Raw genomic sequence first — 21,371 nt, 5'->3', positions numbered from 1 at the left:
GTTTTATCCCCATTGACAATGAATGGGGACAAAACTGAAGCGTTTTCCGCCGCTATTAAGATCCTATGACGGATCTCAATAACGGAAAGGGAAAGCGCAGATGTGAAAGTAGTCTTATTCACACCCTCTGTGCAGTGAGGTTTTTGTCATTTATCACACAAGCCTCCCCAAAAATAAGTCCATACAAGGGTGTCACCATGCTGGAGCCACCATCAATCAGCAGCAGTCTGCCTCTACAGAATAATTGTAGAATTACATTGCTCCCATTTCAATTAATAGGCTGTCCATGTAATGCATGGATGTGTGAGACACAGTCTTTGTAGTCAAGCTCAGCTCTAGAGGATCTTGGATGGGGGAACCGCAACTACTAGGCCGGGTTCAAATCACTGTTTGGCTTTCCATCAGATCAAAAATTCCAAAATAAACAAGAAGAACACCTTGCAGATAATAGAATGATATGAATATTAAAAAGTAGCTACGTGTTATTGGCCAAAGAGTACACAAGAGGGCGCTGATGGCGCAATAATAGGAAAAAGCCTAGTAGATATCCTCTTGTGAGAGCTAGTTACAAGGCAAAAAGCAGTAAGAAAAAAGTTGCAAGAAATTACATAAAGTACAAAAAGTGAAATTACTGAGTGATATGTCAGTGCCCTCCTCCCTACGCTGTTTCGCCCCGTGGCTTCTTCCTCAGATATAGGAATGAGCGAATTCATGTTATGAAATTTGTTTGGTGGTAAAAGCAGAATTGCATTAGGGATTCCGTTACCATGGACCATAACGCAATTCTATGACGGAATGCCTTTAGAAGATCCGTCCCGTTTCTGTTATGCTGCTCTATGCGCCTCCATTCAGTCAGTGACCTACAAGAAACAGGGGATATCTGACCACTCCCCTGTACAGCTGAGTATATGCATAAATGAGGGACTTCCTAGGCCCACCATGAGAATACACCCCTTTTTGGTTATCCCTCCCAACTAACAATGACAGAATTCCAGATCAACTGTCGGTTTTCTTTTCTGAAAACGAGTCTATTGACGACCCGATCCTTATACAGGAAACTCTGAAGGCCAACATAAGAGGGTGCCTAAAATCCTTCATCTCATTTATTAAACGCACCTCTGCGAGGCAGGAATCTGAACCGGCCTCTGAATGTACCAGACTAGAGGCGCAATATGTGGCAGACCTTACAGACATGCATAAAGACGCCTGGTTGAACAAAGGACGTCAATACCTCGCCCTCTTAAAGGAGAAAGCACAGCGTAAGCTATTCTGCATTAAACAATCCTATTTTGAACTGGGTAACCAGTCTAGTTAGCTATTAGCGCATCTTGTGCACCAAAACCAGGCGTCTCCTGCAGTCCTGAGAATACAGGCTAGTGATGGTAGTATGCTCCATGAGGTAGCTAGCTGGGTAACAGTTAGAAAAAGGGGTAGAGGGAAGAGTGCCAGGGAGGCTAGCCCTGATCTGTCACACCCCAACAAGTTTGCACGGTTGTCAGATGAGGGGGATGTCGGTTCAGGGACAGCACTGCTGCCGCCGGACCCTTCCTCTGCCAGTCAGGGGAATGTCAGCTCCAGTAAGCAGGGGACCAGGAGAGCAGGGCAGGCCAGACAGGTCCTGGTAGTAGGAGACTCCATTATTAGGGGTACAGATAGGGCAATCTGTCACAAAGACCGTGATCGCCGAACAGTGTGCTGTCTTCCTGGCGCTAGAGTTTGACACATCGCGGATCGGGTTGACAGATTACTGGGAGGGGCTGGAGAAGACCCAGCGGTCATGAACAGTACTATCCTTGTCCATGATGCGGACAATAATAGGACATGCTCTATTTTTTTGTGTAACGGAAATACGGACATACGGAAACGGAATGCACTCGGAGTAACCTCCGTTTTCTTGTTGCAGACCCATTGAAGTGAATGGTTCCGCATACGGTCCGCAAATAAAACGGAACGGACACGGAAAGAAGATACGTTCTTGTGCATGAGCCCTTACTCTGTCAAGGAAAGTTTTTGTTTGGATAAGATTCTCGAATAAGCAGAAAAGCAGCGGAGGCCTGGAAACGAATGAGCCAGGACCCAGCACCTAGGGATTACCAACGCAAATCTGGCTAGTCTGACAGGTCATGGAAATGAGTGTACAACCCCTTTAACTGCGTGGGCTATAGCTTAGAAAACCCCATGCGCCTAAGCATCCCAGTTATATTATATGTATTTTAAATTTGGCGACTAAAAATGTCATTTGACTACTAAATTTTTCAGTGATGGTAGTGTGAAATATCTGCGGCCATTGCCTCACTAGCCACTGGCAAGTCCCCAGGCCCAGATGGAATCCCTCTAGGAGCTATATGCCAAATATTCAGAATCACTCATGGAGCCTCTGAGGAGAATGTACAAATGCGGCCTTCTACTTGGGACACTTGCCCCCTTCGAATGTATGATGCCACTATAGTGGTAATCCTTAAACCAGATAAGAACCCTACAGAATGTGGATCATATCGCCCAATCTCTCTACTGAATTTAGATAAAAAAAATACTAGCTAAGATACCAGCAACTAGGTTAAATAAGTGTATTCTCAGTATTATACACCCGGACCAATCAGGCAAATCCACATCCGAAAATATTCGGCCTGTGCAGGTGGTGACTGGGCTTCGGTGGCACCAGTCTTGGGCCTTGGCGTCTTTGGATGCCGCCAAGGCCTTGGACTCTGTGGAGTGGCCATACCTACTTACTGCTTTAAGCTGTTTCGGTTTTGGTCCTGCTTCTATCAAGTGGGTCTCGATATTATACAAAAACCCCAGATCTAATATAGCAGTCAATGGATGCAATCCCCATACTTCAATCTGGGCAGGGGTACAAGACAGGGATGCCCATTATCCCCTTTGTTATTTGCTATAGCCATTGAACCACTTGCCATCTGTCTTCGTCAGGACCCAATGTACTGCGGCATCAAAATAGAAGATAGAGTGGGCCTATACGCAGATGACAGTGTTTTTTACGTCTCGGGTGGAAGATACTCTCCTCCGAGCAATAGAGCTCATTAATGACTTTGGGAAATATTCTGGATTATGTCTTAATTGGGCGAAATCCTCACTCTTCCCCTTATATGAGTCCGATTGGCCAGACCAAATTCAAGACTTACCAATTGTCTCCCATTTTAAGTACTTGGGTATTCATATAACGAGGGAGACCAGCACTTTCCACTCTCTTAACGTCACCCCATTCTAGACTTTTGCAGAGACAAATTCCGCACCTGGGGTACCCTTCCCTTATCTGTTGCGGGGCTTAAAACTTAATCAAAATGATCCTACTCCCCAAATGTATATACATCCTGGAACATTCCCGTACATTATACCGAAGAGATTTTTCCAACAACTAAACTCTCTATTATCTCCATTTATATGGGAATCCACTAGGCCCAAGCTATCGTTGTCAACACTATGTCACCCCAATATGTGAGGAGGAAAGTCGCTTCCGGATTTTTACTTCAATTACCTGACTGGGCAGCTTAGATATCTAAAATCCTGGCTATCCCCACATGAGGGGATTCCTAACTCAGAGGCTCACTTAGCTTTCTACCTTGGTCTAAAGTCTCTATGGCCTGTGTTGGAAAAGCCTTTATTATTTCCCCGTGTTCTCCTGCCAATCCACAGGGTAGCTATACAGGCCTGGTCTGCTACTAAGAGATATTAGTGCTGAGACCCCTCTTTGGGACAATCTCATGATCTCACCTTTGATCTCCTCTCCAGATTCTCAATTCTGGAAATCACATGGAGTCTGTTGTCTTAGGGATGTTTACCAAGACGGCACCATATGCACATTTGACCACCTCCAGTGTAAACACCAGCTCTCTAGAGCCTCTTTTTACCGCTACCTGCAGCTCAGACATGCCCTAAACGCCCACTTTCCTGGGACGCAGGTAGCCGTATCCACCTACCCCCTTATAGGAATATTTCGGTCCCAGGGACCCCGAGGCTTCATTTCAAACCTACCTACACTAAACTGAACCTAACTCACCTCAAGGTAATAGATAAATGGAGAGCCATGATCCCTGATCTATCAGATGAGGATATCTCAGACATCATGGAGTCGCCTCTTGGGGTCTCCCCAGCTATTAATAACCGCCGATTTATTCAGCTTTGTATTGTACATCGGAGCTACCTATCTCCCTCCCGATTGTATAGAATGGGATGTCTCTCTCACACTAATTGTCATCGGTGCTCTGCAGAAAATGTGAACTTTTGGCACCTAATCTGGGACTGCTGCTATATCAAGCGGTTCTGGCAGGATATCAAAGATATATTATCCACACTGGTGAACCTACCTCTACCAGTCCACCCTACTATATGTGTATTTGGCATCCTAGAGGAGGCGTTATATCCTCACTACACTAGGATATATCTAAAAGAAGCACTATTCTTGGCACGAAAAGCCATTGCACTTCGATGGATGGGGGATACTTGCCCAACTCTCAACCAATGGAAAACTTTAGTCAGCACTATTATTCCATATGAACACATTGTATATAAACATAGAGGTTGCGACTCCAACAGCAACAGGATCTGGGGATGATGGTGCTCCTCATCTTTGACGCAGTACTCTGTACAAACGTTCATTAGTACATTGAATGCCTTGTCACATCACTTGCTCTCTGCTGATACTCGGATGTAATATGTGGTTCTCTGGATGATGCAATGTATCTCTGCTGTCAATCCCTTTATATATTTTATGCTTTATGAAACAAAGCTATAGCTTTTCAGAGATGTGAAACAGATACATTTTGTAATTGTTTTATTTGACCTTTTCAATAAAACGAGTTTAAAATAAAAATAAACTGATCTCTGACGGAAGTGCCAAAAACTGATAATAACTGATGCTCATAATAACGGATCTGTTATTTTTTCGGTAACTGAAAGCTAAGCATTGATGTGAACCCGGCCTAACCTCACAATTCCTTTTTAGAGTTTGCCTGTTTTAATAAGCTCAGTCTTAAACACCCTGTTCGGGAATAGTTAACAGAGGGGTTTCCTTATTCAGGGGTCTCACTTAGTGAAAAGTAGCTACAAACAGAATCTCACTAGGAAGAACCTGGCAAGTTTGTGCGTTACATGGACAGCCCATTCATTTCAAAGTGCATTGTGTAATGCTCCATTTCTCCTGTGGTGGCGCTGCTCTGGAATTGAAATCATGCCACTAGGCCCCTCCTCAGATTTTAGCTGATCACTGGATATCTCAGCAGTGAGACAACCTGTGATCAGCTTATTGTCTAGGACTACTTTAATAAAAGGGGATTGTGAAAAGCACACGACTTCTTTAAAGAGAACTGGTCACCATATAATACAGTATAATCTGTAGGCAGCATGTTATAGAGCCAGAAGAGCTGAGAAGACTGATGTATAGTCTTTCTGGGAAAAGATTCAGCAAAACTTGTAATTTATACATATAAGTCTCTGCTCTTTCTGAGTTTATTTGTACTTGGGAGCATCTGATCAGTGACAGCTATCTGTATACACATTTACACAAGGGATTCTATCAATCACTGATAACACCTCCCCCATGTACAACTATCAATGACTGACAGCTATCTCTGTATACACACTTACACAGGGAATGCTATCAGTCACCGATGACACCTCCCCCGTGTACAACTGAAGTCAGAAAAAGCAGATATATAAATGTATAAATTAAATTAATAAAGTTTTACTTAAGCTTTTCTCATAAAACTATACATTAATCTGTTCAGCTGCCTGCAGATTGCACTGAATTTTGTGGTGACAGGTCCTCTTTAAGGTGACACCTTTCTCTGGTGGCACATCTTTAAAACTGTGTACCACATAATAGGTAGCTTCACAGAGCTCTATTACAGTATGTAAAAAGGGGGCTAACCTTTATTGCGAGCAAGTACAGTGTATTTCATGCATTGTTTTTCATAGCATTGACTTTACCTGCAGTCATCCCCTCCAGTGCTCATGACATACTTGTCATCGTGCGAAAAACGGACATTAGTCACATGTGCCGAATGACCAAAGTATCGTTTGTGTTTGGCCTAAAAGTAACAAAATGATATGAGCTATATAATATCTACTACCATCTTCACAACGATTACAATACATTACATAAAGGACTTATCCCTGTGTAGTGTATATGTGGCCACTGGAAACCTTCATCAGTCAGTAACATTAAAGGGGTTTTCCAGCTTTGTGCATTTGTTTCCCTGCGGCTCTGTTCTGGCTCTCTTGCTCCCTTCTGTGCTTTTCCGGTTCCCATCCTGGAAACCTTCGGATGGATGCAGCAGTCACATGACATTTGGGGACACGTTACTACTGTTGCCAGTCATTGGCTGCACTAGCGCATGTCATCTGGTCTACCTGGAAGTTTACCAGAGAGAGCGAGGGACTCAGGATTTGGATAACTAATATACTGTATGTTTCAATTCTTCACCATTTCAAGATATTTGCTTGCTGTCAATGAATGAGAATACTCTTGTTTACAAATGGTTATGGGGTAGCAAGAGGATCCAGACACCGCCGAGCAGCAGCCAGAGTTATTAGATCGGCCCCTCAGTCGTCTTTTTTCTAAACTAAATACTAACCTAATTATGATAATCTTTCTGAGTACTGTAGTCCACCCATTCCAGTTATTACTTTAGATGCCCTTTAAGAAAGTGACAAATGCCTTGCTTTGGTATAGCTGAGCCACTGTGGCTCAAACAGTGTTTCACAGCAGGACAGTCACACTTTGCTCCATGTACACTTACAAATTTCTCAGTGCAAGGAAAGTCAAAGAGTTTAACCAGGCCGAAGTCGTCTCCTGTAACAATGTTGAGTCCAGCGTGTGACACGCATGCGCAGTTGACATCAGCTTTATCCGCATTACGTGGCCAGATACCAATCACTTCATCTCCCAGGATGCTGATAAAGGAAAACACATTATGTGTGACTGGTGATCGATAAGGCGCCGCCAACCTCACAATATTGCACAATGCTGATTATACGTTTTTTCCCATTGTATCTGTGGCACATACTAAAGCTCCTTTTACACGGGCAAATGTTGGTGGCCCATGTAAAGGTGTCGCCGATCACCCAACAAAGAAGCAAAATGCTTATCAGTCTGGTGATCCCATCTCTGATGTGGCAGCAGCACATTGCCCAGTGGAGACGATTATTTGTTCCCTTTTCACTTTTATTGTCGATCGGTGATCGTTTACTGCTTGTTATCGGCCCGTGTAAGAGGACGCTAAGTTAGTGATGAGCGAATCAGTTCATACCGCTACATATGTATCCGATTCATTCATCACAGTAATTAACCTGTTGTAGAGGGACTGTCCCTTTACCACCATTAACTTGCATTGTTCACTATGCGATCAAAATAAAACGGCTGCTGGTCTCGCATGGGCATATATACTCAATAACGAACCCGAATTCTAGATTTTGGCACGCCACAAGCAATTCTGAATCCAGGTTTGTATTCGTTATTGAGTATATTTACACCTGCACTGCTACCCACAGCACATGCGCAAGATTAAGATTTTTACGAGACCAGCGGCCATTTTTTTTTGTTCGCCTAGTGAACAATGCAATTTAACGGCGGTGGAGGGACAGCCCCTCTACAACAGGTTAATTACTGTGATGAACAAATCGGATTCGTACGTAGTGTCAAGAAACGATTCGCTCATCACTACCCTAAGTCAATTGGCACTCATTTAAACTGTCTTTCACTTGGCCTGATCCAAATTCAATGGGGGAGGGGGCGAACTATTGTTATTTAAATTATTTGTCTTCCATACACAAGCAATGTGCTTCCGACAAATACAGATTCAAAGATGCGCTCACCCGATAAACACTTTGTTGGGTGATTGGTGCCAACTTTCGTTCCTGATAACTGATCCAATCCTTGGCCAGTGTAAAAGGGCGCTATAGGTCTATTTATGGGCTTATACACAAGGCAATGATCAGGAAAGAACCGTTCATTCCCAATCACTGACCAGCACTGTGATAGTTCATCCCCCACACAGATTGATTGTTTGTTGGCATCACATCCCCAATTCACACAGGGTGACGACCAACAGTGATTATATTCGTCGCATAAACGACGGATCGTCCAGCAAATGAGCATTTTGCTTGTTTGTCGGGTGACTGGCAGCAATTTACCCGGGACAATTGTCGGGAACAAGCAAGAAAAAATCCTAATAATCTGCCCATGTAAATAGGCCCTAAGATTTATCAAAACTCTTCAATTAATAATGTATACTATAATACTAAATACAAGAAATATCCATTATCACCTTGTCCAAGTAGCCCAGGTAATCTTCTCTATCAAGGCACCATCTATTATTTGCTTGCCAGATGGCACTTCATGTACTTGTCGCTTGTAAGCCCCGGTTGCTACCTGCAGAACAATAAGGCCATGGAAAATACATTAACACAGTAATCTACAACAAATGTGGTGATATATGCACAAAATGTTACTTTTTAGCAGTGCTGACTGAGGTATTTGCATGATGTCACCACCAGGGGGCAGAGACAATATGTCAAGTCTCTCATGTAGCCCACCTATATAGTACACCAACTAAAAATCCTGTGTTAGTAAAGCCAAGTAATGTGAGATGTACAAAATCAGAGGTGATTTACTAAAGCAGGAATTATGGCAGGCTTCCACCTTTTGCTCAGAGCCAGCATATAATGTGCGCTCATTATGCTGGACATCAGATCTAATATACCGTATTTTTCGCTTATAAAGCAAATACAAGTGAGCGCTTCCATTATGGAAGCACTCACTACTATGCATTAGGTGCAGGGAGTGGGTGAAGTGCTGTGAATGCTGCTGGTACTCACCCTCCCTCGTCTTCTTCTCCGGCCCCCTCTGCACTGCAGGTCCTGACCGCGTACGGCGCCAGGACGTAGTGCACGCACTATGATCTGCCGATGCAAGCGGTCAGTGCAGTGTGGGCCGGAGAAGACAAGGGAGTGCGACTGGAGGAGCGGCGGAGCAGGAGAGGTAAGTGAAGTTCTTTATTTTATCTCTGATCTGAGGTCTCATGGGGGTCTGGCATGGAAGTCTGATGTAAGGTGTGATGGGGGTCTGACATGGAGTTCTCATAGGGTCCTAGCATGGAAGTCTGACAAGGAGGTCTGATGGGAATTTGACATGGAGGTCTGATGTGAGTTCCTGATATGGGGGGTCTGATGTGAGGTCTGATGAAATTTTTTTTTACTTATTTTCCTCCTCTAAAACCGGGGGTGCGTCTTATCATCAGGTGCGTCTTATAAAGCGAAAACTACTGTAACCTTTTACAGATGTCTTCAATAAAAAGATATTTATGGGAACTAAACGAAACATGTTTATGGCATTTTATATCAAGAAGCCAAAAGTATGTGTGGTTGTAGAATGGTTACAGGTATGAATACAGCTATTACAACGATAAAACCACACTGACCCGCCTGACATACATCACTGTATCATAAAATACAATGAAATCTTCCTAGGCCTATAATTGTCGTGCTGTGGACTCTTCTCGCATCACAGAGTAATGTCTATAAACTGTACTTGTACCTGAATGTATTTACTATCTGCAGAGAAATCCATCTGTATCACAAAACTGGGGATGTCTTTGCAGTAACCGATCCTGTTCAATGAAGACCCTAGAGTAATATCATAAAAATCGACTGTGTTCTCTGCCGATCCGACAGCCAGGTATTTATTATCAGGACTGATCCTAAGAAAAAATGAAACATAGTATTGCAGTTTAGTTGTGCAATGAGCCCCTTATTCAGGGGGTAAAAACACAGAAGGGATATACACTGGGAGACCAGTCTCTGAAGAACGAAGAAGCGAAGGCGTCAATAGCAAATTAAAGTGCGACCAATACCGCATTAATTCAGGTGCAGAAAATTTCCGCACCATTTACATGATATCTTGAAAACTTTATCTACTTAGCTGGTACTGTATTATGCTGCCAATATTCTGCACAAAAATGTATGCAAAATAGGCAGCATGTTCATGTAGCCGACCTGCACAGAGAACTGTACCTGATGCTGACTTTGGTGTGGATTTCACTGACTTTCTGCATTGAAATCAGCATGTGTTACATGTGGATTTTGTAGCGGATTTCATTACCGTTTGACTCAAAAGAATGAGATCCGGAATGAAGATCTTCACAAAGAATTGACATGCTGCAGATTTCACAGTCCGCACTGAAGGTCAATCTATGCGCAGTGTAGATGAGATTTTTTAAATCTCGTTTACTTAGCTGGTACGCTGCGGATTTGCTGCTCAGAAATCCGCCCCATGTGTAAGTACCCTGAACATTCATGCTTGGCTCAGCTGACTATGCATGTGCATTTCAATAGTGAGTGTTGAAAAGGCTGCGGACAGGCACATCTGACAGTGACCTAAAAGGGTTATTTGGGACGAAAAAAATGAATAATCTATCCTTAGGATAGCTCATCAATACCAGTGGGTGTCTGACTTTGCTGACTGCTGGTCACTTAAGGGTGCATTCACATCTCCGCTTAGCTTTCCGTTCTTCTGATCCGTCAGAAGAAGAGAGAGAGAAAAAAAAACAGGATCCAGCAAAAAACGGATCCTGTTGCATCAATTATGCATAGGATTGCATTGAGCCAATTCCATCTGAGATCCGTTTTTTTAAGACGGAAAAAAGTACTTTTTTTCTGTCTAAAAAAAAATGCATCTCAGATGGAAATTGCTCAAAGGGATGACAACTGATGCAACAGTATCCTGCTTTTTTCCCCCTCTCTCTCTCTTCTTCTGACGGATCAGAAGAACGGAAAGCTGAACAGTGATGTGAATGCACCCTCACGGTTTACCACACACATCTCCATACTTTAGGTAGCAGCTGTGCCTGGTGTTACAGTTCCTTTCTAGTGAATGGGGATGACCTCTAATACCAGGCACAGCTACTACTAAAAGTACAGAGATGTGTCTGGTAAAGGAAAAAGGGGATGCAACACTCGATGGAGCGTAAGGATAGATCATCGATTTGTAGGCTAAATGATCAGTCATGCTGAAATCAGGACAATCAGGAGACCTCCATACACATTAGACTCGTGGCCAAACTGGACAAAATCAACACCTTTTATGCAATGTACTGTATATCTACATTTTACAGTCCTTCAGACCTGTATAGAAAGATCACAGGAGAAGGGGGGATGTAAACAAGCACATCACGGCATACCTGATGTCCTGGATAGCTCCTTTGCGGTCTCTTTTCTTGCCCCACACTTTCAGAGAATTGACAAGCAGAATAACAAACTCTCCGTTCCTCATGCCAATTGTTACCATTTCTCCATTAGGGCTGTAGGCTGCGCAACATGCGGCATAACCCAAACTCACTTTGTTCAGAAGCTTCTGTGGAACATAACATCAGACAAGATATTCATTTGCAGGCTACAGGACTCTTCATGTTCATTTCAACGTGATTTGTAGCCTGGACTTACTTTATCGGCAAGGTCCCATACCCTTGCAGTGCCATCATTACTTGCTGTGAGGAATATGTCCTTGGATGGATGTGCTGCAAGACCCCAGATCTCTCCTTCTACATGACCATTAATTAGGATATTGGAAGCAGCATTTTTTTCTCCGACTTCAATTATTTCTCCATCTTTGGTCCCCACCAAAATTTTGCCCTTTGGAAAAAATTAACGGTGGAGATTTAGGAAAGTGTATAAAAGAAATCCTGAGTCTCAGAGGAGCACAATTTGGCACATATGGTGTGAATACCAAAAGCGTTAACCTTTTACAGGCAGTGGAGGAGATTTATCAAGATTGCTGTTTCTAACGCCAGCTTTCATCTCCATTGCAGTGGCGGCAAAATTGTAAATAGGAGCAAGCGGCATTTAATAATTCTGGTTAAACTTTGCTGGTCCGTGTGCCAGAGCCTGAAAGCTACACTAACTAGATGCCGGTATAGGTTTGAAGAGGACCTTTCACCGATCCTGACATTGTAATCTAAGTATCATGACATGTAGAGCGGCGCCCAGGGATCTCACTGCACTTACTATTATCCCTGGGCACCACTCCGTTCTCCCGTTATGTCCTCCGGTATGTTCAGGGACTTGGTTATAGTAGGCGGAGTCTGCCCTTGGGATTGGCCAGCGCTACAGCCTAGGAGAGCTCACAGTGCGCAGAGCTCACAGCCTGGGATTGGCCAGCGCTACAGCCTAGGAGAAGGAGACGCCCGCAGAACAAGGGCAGACTCCGCCTACTATAACCAAGTCCCCGAACATACCGGAGGGCATAACGGGAGAACGGAGCGGCGCCCAGGGATAATAGTAAGTGCAGTGAGATCCCTGGGCGCCGCTGTACAGATCATGACACTTAGTTCACAATGTCAGGATCGGTGAAAGGTCCTCTTTAAGGCATTACTTGCGCTAGAAAACAGGAGTAAGTAATGGCAAGTGTTTTGAGCCGCTTAGGCCCCGTCTCCTTCTGCCCATGCCTCGCCACTTAAAACAAAAATGACGAGCGTGTCGGCGGACCTATGACAATCTGCGTCTTTGTCATTTGTTTTACATTGTATTATCATTTTTGAAAATTAAAATCAGATTCAGTATAAAAGAACTCCTGTCTTTGTCACCCAATCAGAACTCAGCTTTCATATCTTATTTTGCTCTTGAGATATGAAAGCAGGGCTGTGATTGGTTGCTATGGCAAACATAAAGAGTTTTTCCTTTAGACAGTTTTCAAGAATCTGCCCAGTTGAAATTAAAACATTATTTCACGGCTTTTCAATATAATTCAATATAAATTCAAGTCTTCAAGCAGTGGTGGGCTCGTACCTTGCCTCTGCATACTGAGCGCACACAGTCCAGGGTTTGGCCTGTCTCCAGCTGAAATGCCCGGCAACGTTTCATTTCCTGATCCCATAGCTTAACGGCGCCCCCTTCTTTTGTCCTAAAATTGAAAACATTTCTGACTGTCAATATAATTCTTCTCCATCCTAAACAGTACAAGAACATCCATTATATAATATCCTGAACATATACCCATGACCACCCTGGACCGCCTTGTATAATGGATTTCAGTATTAACTCCTACATCAGCTTATGCCACCAGAGATATGAATTATTAACTACTGAACTGATCTAGGACCACCAGGAGTATGACAGGAACACTAACACTAACCCATAAACTACCCTGTACCGTGTGTGATGTGATGTACAGTACAGACCAAAAGTTTGGACACACCTTCTCATTCAAAGAGTTTTCTTTATTTTCATGACTATGAAAATTGTAGATTCACACTGAAGGCATCAAAACTATGAATTAACACATGTGGAATTATATCCATAACAAACAAGTGTGAAACAACATAAAATATGTCATATTCTAGGTTCTTCAAAGTAGCCACCTTTTGCTTGGATTACTGCTTTGCACACTCTTGGCATTCTCTTGATGAGCTTCAAGAGGTAGTCCCCTGAAATGGTTTTCACTTCACAGGTGTGCCCTGTCAGGTTTAATAAGTGGGATTTCTTGCCTTATAAATGGGGTTGGGACCATCAGTGGCGTTGAGGAGAAGTCAGGTGGATACACAGCTGATAGTCCTACTGAATAGACTGTTAGAATTTGTATTATGGCAAGAAAAAAGCAGCTAAGTAAAGAAAAACGAGTGGCCAGTCAGTCAGCCGAAAAATTGGCAAAACTTTTAAAGTAAGGGCTATTTGACCATGAAGGAGAGTGATGGGGTGCTGCGCCAGATGACCTGGCCTCCACAGTCACCGGACCTGAACCCAATCGAGATGGTTTGGGGTGAGCTGGACCGCAGAGTGAAGGCAAAAGGGCCAACAAGTGCTAAGCATCTCTGGGAACTCCTTCAAGACTGTTGGAAGACCATTTCAGGTGACTACCTCTTGAAGCTCATCAAGAGAATGCCAAGAGTGTGCAAAGCAGTAATCAAAGCAAAAGGTGGCTACTTTGAAGAACCTAGAATATGACATATTTTCAGTTGTTTCACACTTGTTTGTTATGTATATAATTCCACATGTGTTAATTCATAGTTTTGATGCCTTCATAGTCATGAAAATAAAGAAAACTCTTTGAATGAGAAGGTGTGTCCAAACTTTTGGTCTGTACTGTATGTAGAAAGTCAATAAAGTGAATTTGGAGATTATTGCCAATTTTTAAAATGCTGTATTTGTCCCCAAACTTAAAGGGACTCTCTAACTTCAGCAAGTGGCATTTATCATGTAGAGAAAGTTAATACAAGCCACTTACTAATGTATTGTGATTGTCCATATTGCTTCCTTTGCTGGCTGGATTAAATTTTCCATCACATTATACACTGGTTACGACCACCATACAATCCATCAGCGGTGGCCGTGCTTGCACAATATAGGAAAAAGTGCCTGGTGGCTGGGACTGTGGGAGTGCACATAGGTCAAGCACGGCCACCACTGCTGGATTGCTGGGTGGTCGTAACCATGGAAATGAGCAGTGCATAATGTGATGGAAAAATTAACCCAGCCAGCAAAGGAGACAATATGGACAATAACAATACATTAGTAAGTGCCTTCTATTAACTTTCTCTACATAATAAATGCCAGTTGCTGAAGTGACACAACCTCTCTAAGGAATATTTGGAGCTGCATGTTGCCGTATTCATGTGTTCTGGAGGGAAAAAAGACGACAGTTTTGTAAAACCACGCCACCACTTAAGAGGAAAAAAAACATAATTTCACGTGCGAATATTACCCTAGCTAAATATTCTAAAAAGCTGGGGTACACCTGTTTAACCACTACTCAAGAAAGGGCTATTGTATTGTATATATTGACATCAGTATAAATCTGTATGCAGTGAGCTCCCCCTTGTGGCAGCTGCTGATTTCTGCTATGCCAGTTTCGTAGCAAGCAAGGCAAGCAGCACACTACTGCTTCCGCTCCAACAATAAGCCCTACTGCAGTCATATGCGCTGCTAATATGATATTTGGAGCACTATCATTAACTTACATACTGTATGCCCTCAACGAGGGTTGTCTGAGATTTAAAAAAAACTAGCATTACAGCAGGCCGTATGATAAACTAAAACAAATTTCATTGCACCAATGCTTCAGTGGTCCCCACTGGTCATTGTTTACTTGTCCTGCAGAGATGATGTCATGTACATCTACATGACTGCAGCAGCCAATCACTGGCCTCAGAAATCTTGTGCCACCGCTAATAAAGCCAGTGACTGGCTGCACATGGATGTACGGTATATCATCAGAGCAGCGGGGGATTTAACAGGTGACTATGGGTTATCTTATCACAGTTACTGCAGTTAGACTATTTCTTTATTTAGTTAAACTAGGACAACCCCTTGACTTGTAATGAATTTGATAGACACATCCATTTCATAAAGTAAAACAGGCCTTCCTATTCATCTTGGTTCCTACACAGTGTACGTTATACTTACGGGCGTTCCTTTCCACCAGTTACAATGAGTCCATCACGTAGCGTTGTATACATTGTGAAGACGGGGCCTGAGTGTGCTTTAGCCACCAGTCGGATTAGAAAGTGATCTTTCCAGACGTAGACATCTCCATTTATGGCACCGGTGAAGGTGAGGCTATTCTGCAACGATTGCAAATGTACACCTTTTCTAAGATATGGCAGAAATGCTTCCAGGGCTGACAACAGTGGCTTCAGTAGCAGATCAGTATACAAGTTAAAGGGGTTGTCAATGGGAGCAGCTGTCCGATGATGAGCTCCGTTCACTACAAAGTAGACAGAGCTGTCTGCTTCCAGCGCCAGAGGTATTGCCGAACAGCTGATTGGCGTGGGGACGGGGCGTCGGACCACCGCAGATCCGCTGGTGATGGCCTATTCTGAGGATATCACTTAATAAAGGGTGGACAATCCATTTAAATCTTCCAGAAAAGGAAAATTCCACTTTCACCATATTGGAAATTAAGTTTTGTGATCACTCATATGTCACAAACCTATAACATAGCTTGTGCACCTAACAATACAGACACAAATCTACCGAAATATTTCTTCTGCTGGCATTATGATAAGATTATCCCATTAAAGGTGCCCATACAACTCCATTCGACCGACAGCAATCCCTCCTGACTCCCCCATACACTTACATGGTCGGTTTGGCCGAGCATGCATGTGTTTTCAATGGGAAGAGGTAAGAAAGCTGCTCTCAGACACTTCTGGAGGTGGATTATCTCCTGGGATAACAAAGGGATCGGGCGTTTAAAATCAAAGCTGATTTCGGGGGAGAGTTGAGGGTTCCCCATACACTGTTGGCTGGCACTGCCAAAAATGGAGGATTTGATTGACAATGGTATAATGTATATGGAGGCCTTAAGACAACCCCTCTTCTAAATGAAGGCTTAATTGTGATGATCTTATCGACCCAGGTCTGGCAACAGACACAACAGCTGATTGCGGGGAAGCTGCATACTGTGTGCACTGTATTATTACATGGTACCCATTCAACTGACCAGCCCCTATTAGGACATATGGATGAAGGGTTTCTGATGGAGCAACAGCTTTATTCAATGTACAATGCAAATCAGAGTCTGTTACAATTGTACCCAGTGTGAGCAGTCCTCTCCAAGCTAAACAGCTTTGATATATAGTATTGCTAAGAGAACTGAGTTGCTACTTGTTGGCTCACAGTTTCTTAACCTATTGGACCTTTACCCTAAGGAGCATGAGACGCCGGTCTATGTATTATAAATAATACAAATTTTAACCTCGCCCGATCCTTCTCTCCCCTGACATCATCTGTTGGGGGAGAGTCGGCAGCTCTCCATACACATTAGGCTACTTTCACACTTGCGCTTGATCGGATCCGTTCTGAACGGATCCGATCATATTAATGCAGACGGAGGCTCCGTTCAGTACGGATCCGTCTGCATTAATAACTTAGAAAAATTTCTACGTGCGAAAGTAGCCTGAGCGGATCCGTTCAGACTTTCAATGTAAAGTCAATGGGGGACGGATCCGCTTGAAGATTGAGCCATATGGTGTCATCTTCAAGCGGATCCGTTCCTATTGACTTACATTGTAAGTCTGGACGGATCCGCACGCCTCCGCACGGCCAGGCGGACACCCGAACGCTGCAAGCAGCGTTCAGCTGTCCGCCTGGCCGTGCGGAGGCGAGCGGAGCGGAGGCTGAACGCCGCCAGACTGATGCAGTCTGAGCGGATCCGCATCCATTCAGACTGCATCAGGGCTGGACGGAAGCGTTCTGCTCCGCTCGTGAGCCCCTTCAAACGGAGCTCACGAGCGGACAGGAGAACGCTAGTGTGAAAGTAGCCTTAGACTGGTGCCCGAACCCGCCTTAATTGGCAGGTTCAAAATACACTTATTTGTATGAGGCCTTTAGAAAAGTCGAGAAACAATAATTGGTTAAGTGAGATGACAGTGCAAATATAAGGTTGCTACACAGACAGGTACAGTGCAATTTTAACCAAAATTATATATAACAATTCAACTGCTGCAAAATTTTCCTAGACAAGAAAAAATTGAAAATAATCTATAAGACTCTTTTATAAAAATGTACAACAGTGTGAAACTTACAGCCCCAAAGGCAACGGAGAGCATTGTCTGCATTTTGGCATTGTCCACAGATCCGACAATCCCTTTCTTATAGAGTAAAGCGCTCCCAGCCAGAGTCCAGAACTTAATGTGTTTTACTCCAACAGATACAAATTGCGTGTCCGAGTCTGGACGAAACTCTGCCACAAATATCCGATCCACGTGATTTGCTTTACTGGCGACCTTAGAACCTGCGAAGAATAATACACGTCATAATGTGCTATGCCGTGTTCTGCCCAGGAGTCCAAGTACACTTCTGCATTTGTTACAAATCGCAAAGAATCGGTGAAAAAGTTAATCTATATTTTTGCACTATGGGGCTCACTTATTAAGACCGGCAAAGTCTCTCTGTAGTGCTGGACGAAGCGCCAAAGTTATGTGGTAGTGCAGGCCTCCACATAACTTTGGCGCTTCATCCGGCAGGCCATGCGACAAACTTTAATCTATACCAGCTCCCTTGCAAAAAGCTGGCGTAGAAAACGATGAATGAGACGGAACGGCTGACATGCCCAAACCGCACCCCATTTTCTCGACCTGTTGGAAAAGTGGGGCAAGTGGGGAAAAGTCACAGATTTTGTGGCAGAATGGAGTGTGACAAGGTCTGTGACTGATATACATCACAAAAGTGGCGTAGATCTGTTAATAAATGAGCCCCTGTGTCTATTAGTAAAGAAGTCCCAGAACGGTCATGGCGGCACTGCTAGTATAACCTTATGCATAACCTGCAGATTTTACATATAATGTGCGGCTGGTGTGTAGGACTTGCACATATGAGCATGTCCACTGACTAGACAGTAGTAAGCGTCTCCCACGTCAGCACGATGGATCTGTTGGGGCACTGCGCATACCTAGGGTCCAAATCTTTGGTAGTCAATCTGCAGGTGTACAGTCTTTGGCAGTACAAAGTTATGTACACTGTGCGACGTTTGATAAATTTGGAGAAAAATATCCCCACATAGACTCAATCATAAGTGGCTTCAAATATAACTGTCATGATAAATGCCCCCCACAGTGGGTTAGGTGTCTATGGCTTCAAAGTTTGCCCCAGAAAGGTTGCGATTTTTAGCGCATGCCATGTTTTTGCCACTCTCGTCACTTTTAAAAAGCGGGTGGAAAAGTGGCTATGGTAAGGGTACTTTCACACTACCGTTTTTCTTTTCCGGTGTTGAGTTCCGTCATACCAGAAAAGAACTGATCAGGTATATTCCCATGCATTCTGAATGGAGAGCAATCCGTTCAGGATGCATCAGGATGTCATCAGATCAAATTCCCGATCAGTTGCCGGAATGTCGGATCCGGCATTAATTTACATTGAAATGTATTAGTGCCGGATCCGGCATTAAAAGTACCGGAATGCCGGTTCCGTCCTTGCATGCGCAAAAAAAATTAAAATAGAAACGGATCAGTTTGTCCGTATGACAAACGGAGAAAGGGATCCGTTCTTGCAATGCATTTGTGAGACGGATCCGCATCCGGATCCGTCTACAAATGCTGTCCGTTTGCATGCAGATTGCCTGATTCGGCAGGCAGTTCCGGCGACGGAACTGCTTGCCGGATCACTCTGCTGCAAGTGTGAAAGTAGCCTAAGCCATGCTAATTAGGTGTATGCCAGATTTATCAACTGCAACTTTTTTTAAATGTCACAGAAATAGGCGCAATCTTACTCCAGTTGGGGGACGGCTTATAAAAAGTGACGTAACATCTCACAGAACACAGAAGTGGCATTTTTTTTATTATTGCATTGTACTCATTAGTAGGTAAAGATCTTTTTTTTAAATTGGTCTTTATTAAAAATATGGAGTCCTTTTCTCTGTACGGAGCTGAGATGCTCTAGTAGCAGCCTCTGGATTTTCTCCCTCTTTCCTCAGGGTCCTTATCTCTGCTCTCTGACCTTATAAACACTCAGTAGTGCTCAGTATTGGCTGTTTCGACGCTTTGCCTGGCCCCTGACCCCATTGATTTCATACTGTATATGGATAAAAGGCCACAATACTGGAGATACTCTTCATCAATATAAAGCTCCACATGTGGTATAAAACCAACAAAATGTAAGAGCGCTGCGGCAGCTTAGTGTCAGTATGTGACCGTGGGATAATACAGTGTGTGACATCGTTATATGGTTACAAATGTGTCTCTTCATGTGGCCCTTCTTAGAAATAATTATATTGTGTGATATATTGTATGATACGACAGGAAATCAAGTGTGGACTTTCCAGCGGTCACAGACGGCCGAGCCTATAGGTGGCATAGTTAGGAGGTGATATGATTACAGAAAAGAACACAAGGGACATGAAGAGACAAGTCATCGGGGTGCACCACCAATGAGGCCAGGTGAGCCGATCCAGGTAGGGGCAAGAGGGGATCAGCGGAAGGGCCATGGACAATGAGCGCTTTCATTGTGGGAAAAGGGGTTAGATTACGTTTTCGCCTCAGGCAGCAGAAAGGCTAGGTGCACCTCTGCATGTCATATTTTTGTTTCTAGAGTTTCAGCTCTTGGGGACTGTTGGGATCACAAATACAAGGTGTATAATGTGCTATGGGTCTATAGCAGGGGTGCACAACCTGCGGCCCGGGGGCCACATGCGGCCCTTGATACCATTCTGTGTGGCCCCCAACCATCTGGTAACAGACATGTATGTCTATGTCTTGTGGCTGCTCACATGTATTTTTCATGTATTTCTCCCATTAGATGGGAGTCCTGGAAGTGTAACTAGACATTAATGGTATATAATGTGTGTTCAATATGCCATAAGTACAATATTTCAGTTGTTAATACACCTTTAAATTTAAATTTCGGCCCTAGTCATTGGTTCAGTCTGGCAATGTGGCCCCCAACCAGGAAACGTTGTGCACCCCTGGTCTATAGTGTGCCACATGGAGATCTGTGAGAAAAGACAATGACACCATGCTCTACTGCATGAAGTGCCGTATTAACCCCCTAGATGCATACTGTCTCACGGAGTCACATGGACTGTGACACTGGTTCATATTGAGGACACAAACTGCAGTCCATCTGGCTCCACACCTTGCACACATGAAGTATACGAATATAGAGATATACAAATAAGAAAACATACTGCAAAATGCTATACCAACCTTCCTGCCATCGCCACACCGTTATGGTATTTTCTGGATCAACACCTACAGACACCAACAACTTTCCTGTTGCACTAAAATTGATGTATGCAACTCCCTTAGCGTGAAAGCACCGCAGTATGGACAGAGTATGCTTGCTCATAACATCCCAGATATGAATGGAGGGAGTAGCGCCTGCATTGAAAAGAAAGAATCCGTAATCAAGTGTTTAAGACCAAATGTGTTGTCTCTGTGATAAGTTCACGCTCCTGCATTATGTACATTCTGCAGATGCTCGAGGTTGAAGAGCATATGCCCCTTAAAGTGAAATTCCACCCTTGAACACAATTCACCTATCCAGTAGTCTGTTCTTCAGAGTTCTAACAGCTCTGAATCCAATGTTACAGTCATGCATTTAAAACTTAACATGCTGGCAACCTGCAGCCACCACTAGAGGGCGTTTCGGAGCTAACTGCACATTGTTATACATTGAACTCAATAAGACAGTATGCAAGCTCCCTCTAGTGGTGACTGTTGGCAGCCATCATCTTTTAAACCCAGTTATAGGCAGGGAATTTGGAACTCTGTATCAAAAAATCTCTGCTACAACTACTATAAAGACAAATGAAGTTATGAGATCAGTCAGCACAGATATTTGGATCTAAAACAACATGATACTAAAAGGTGGAGATTCACTTTAAGTAAAAAAAATCTTCTGTAAATCTGATTCTTTCAGTTGTCACCATT

General features: G+C 43.6%; 1 protein-coding gene across 1 annotated transcript in view; it reads right to left on the bottom strand.

Annotated features, from left to right (window-relative positions):
- The window catches only part of EML6 (EMAP like 6), a 198,419-nt gene that overhangs the window by 1,323 nt on the left and 175,725 nt on the right, over positions 1 to 21,371 (bottom strand). Inside the window, exons 31-40 of the mRNA XM_040429747.1 lie at positions 20,646 to 20,819; positions 17,532 to 17,740; positions 15,409 to 15,566; positions 12,796 to 12,910; positions 11,455 to 11,643; positions 11,193 to 11,365; positions 9,551 to 9,713; positions 8,283 to 8,386; positions 6,756 to 6,909; positions 5,944 to 6,044 (exon numbers count right to left, since the gene is read on the bottom strand). Coding sequence (XP_040285681.1) covers positions 5,944 to 6,044; positions 6,756 to 6,909; positions 8,283 to 8,386; positions 9,551 to 9,713; positions 11,193 to 11,365; positions 11,455 to 11,643; positions 12,796 to 12,910; positions 15,409 to 15,566; positions 17,532 to 17,740; positions 20,646 to 20,819 — 1,540 coding nt within the window. The remainder of the gene's footprint in view (positions 1 to 5,943; positions 6,045 to 6,755; positions 6,910 to 8,282; positions 8,387 to 9,550; positions 9,714 to 11,192; positions 11,366 to 11,454; positions 11,644 to 12,795; positions 12,911 to 15,408; positions 15,567 to 17,531; positions 17,741 to 20,645; positions 20,820 to 21,371) is intronic.

The sequence above is a fragment of the Bufo bufo genome, chromosome 4, assembly GCF_905171765.1.
Source record: "Bufo bufo chromosome 4, aBufBuf1.1, whole genome shotgun sequence".
NCBI classification, from domain to species: Eukaryota; Metazoa; Chordata; class Amphibia; order Anura; family Bufonidae; genus Bufo; species Bufo bufo.
The sequence above is the reverse complement of the archived record's forward strand: the minus strand, read 5'-3'. Positions and strand labels throughout refer to the sequence as shown.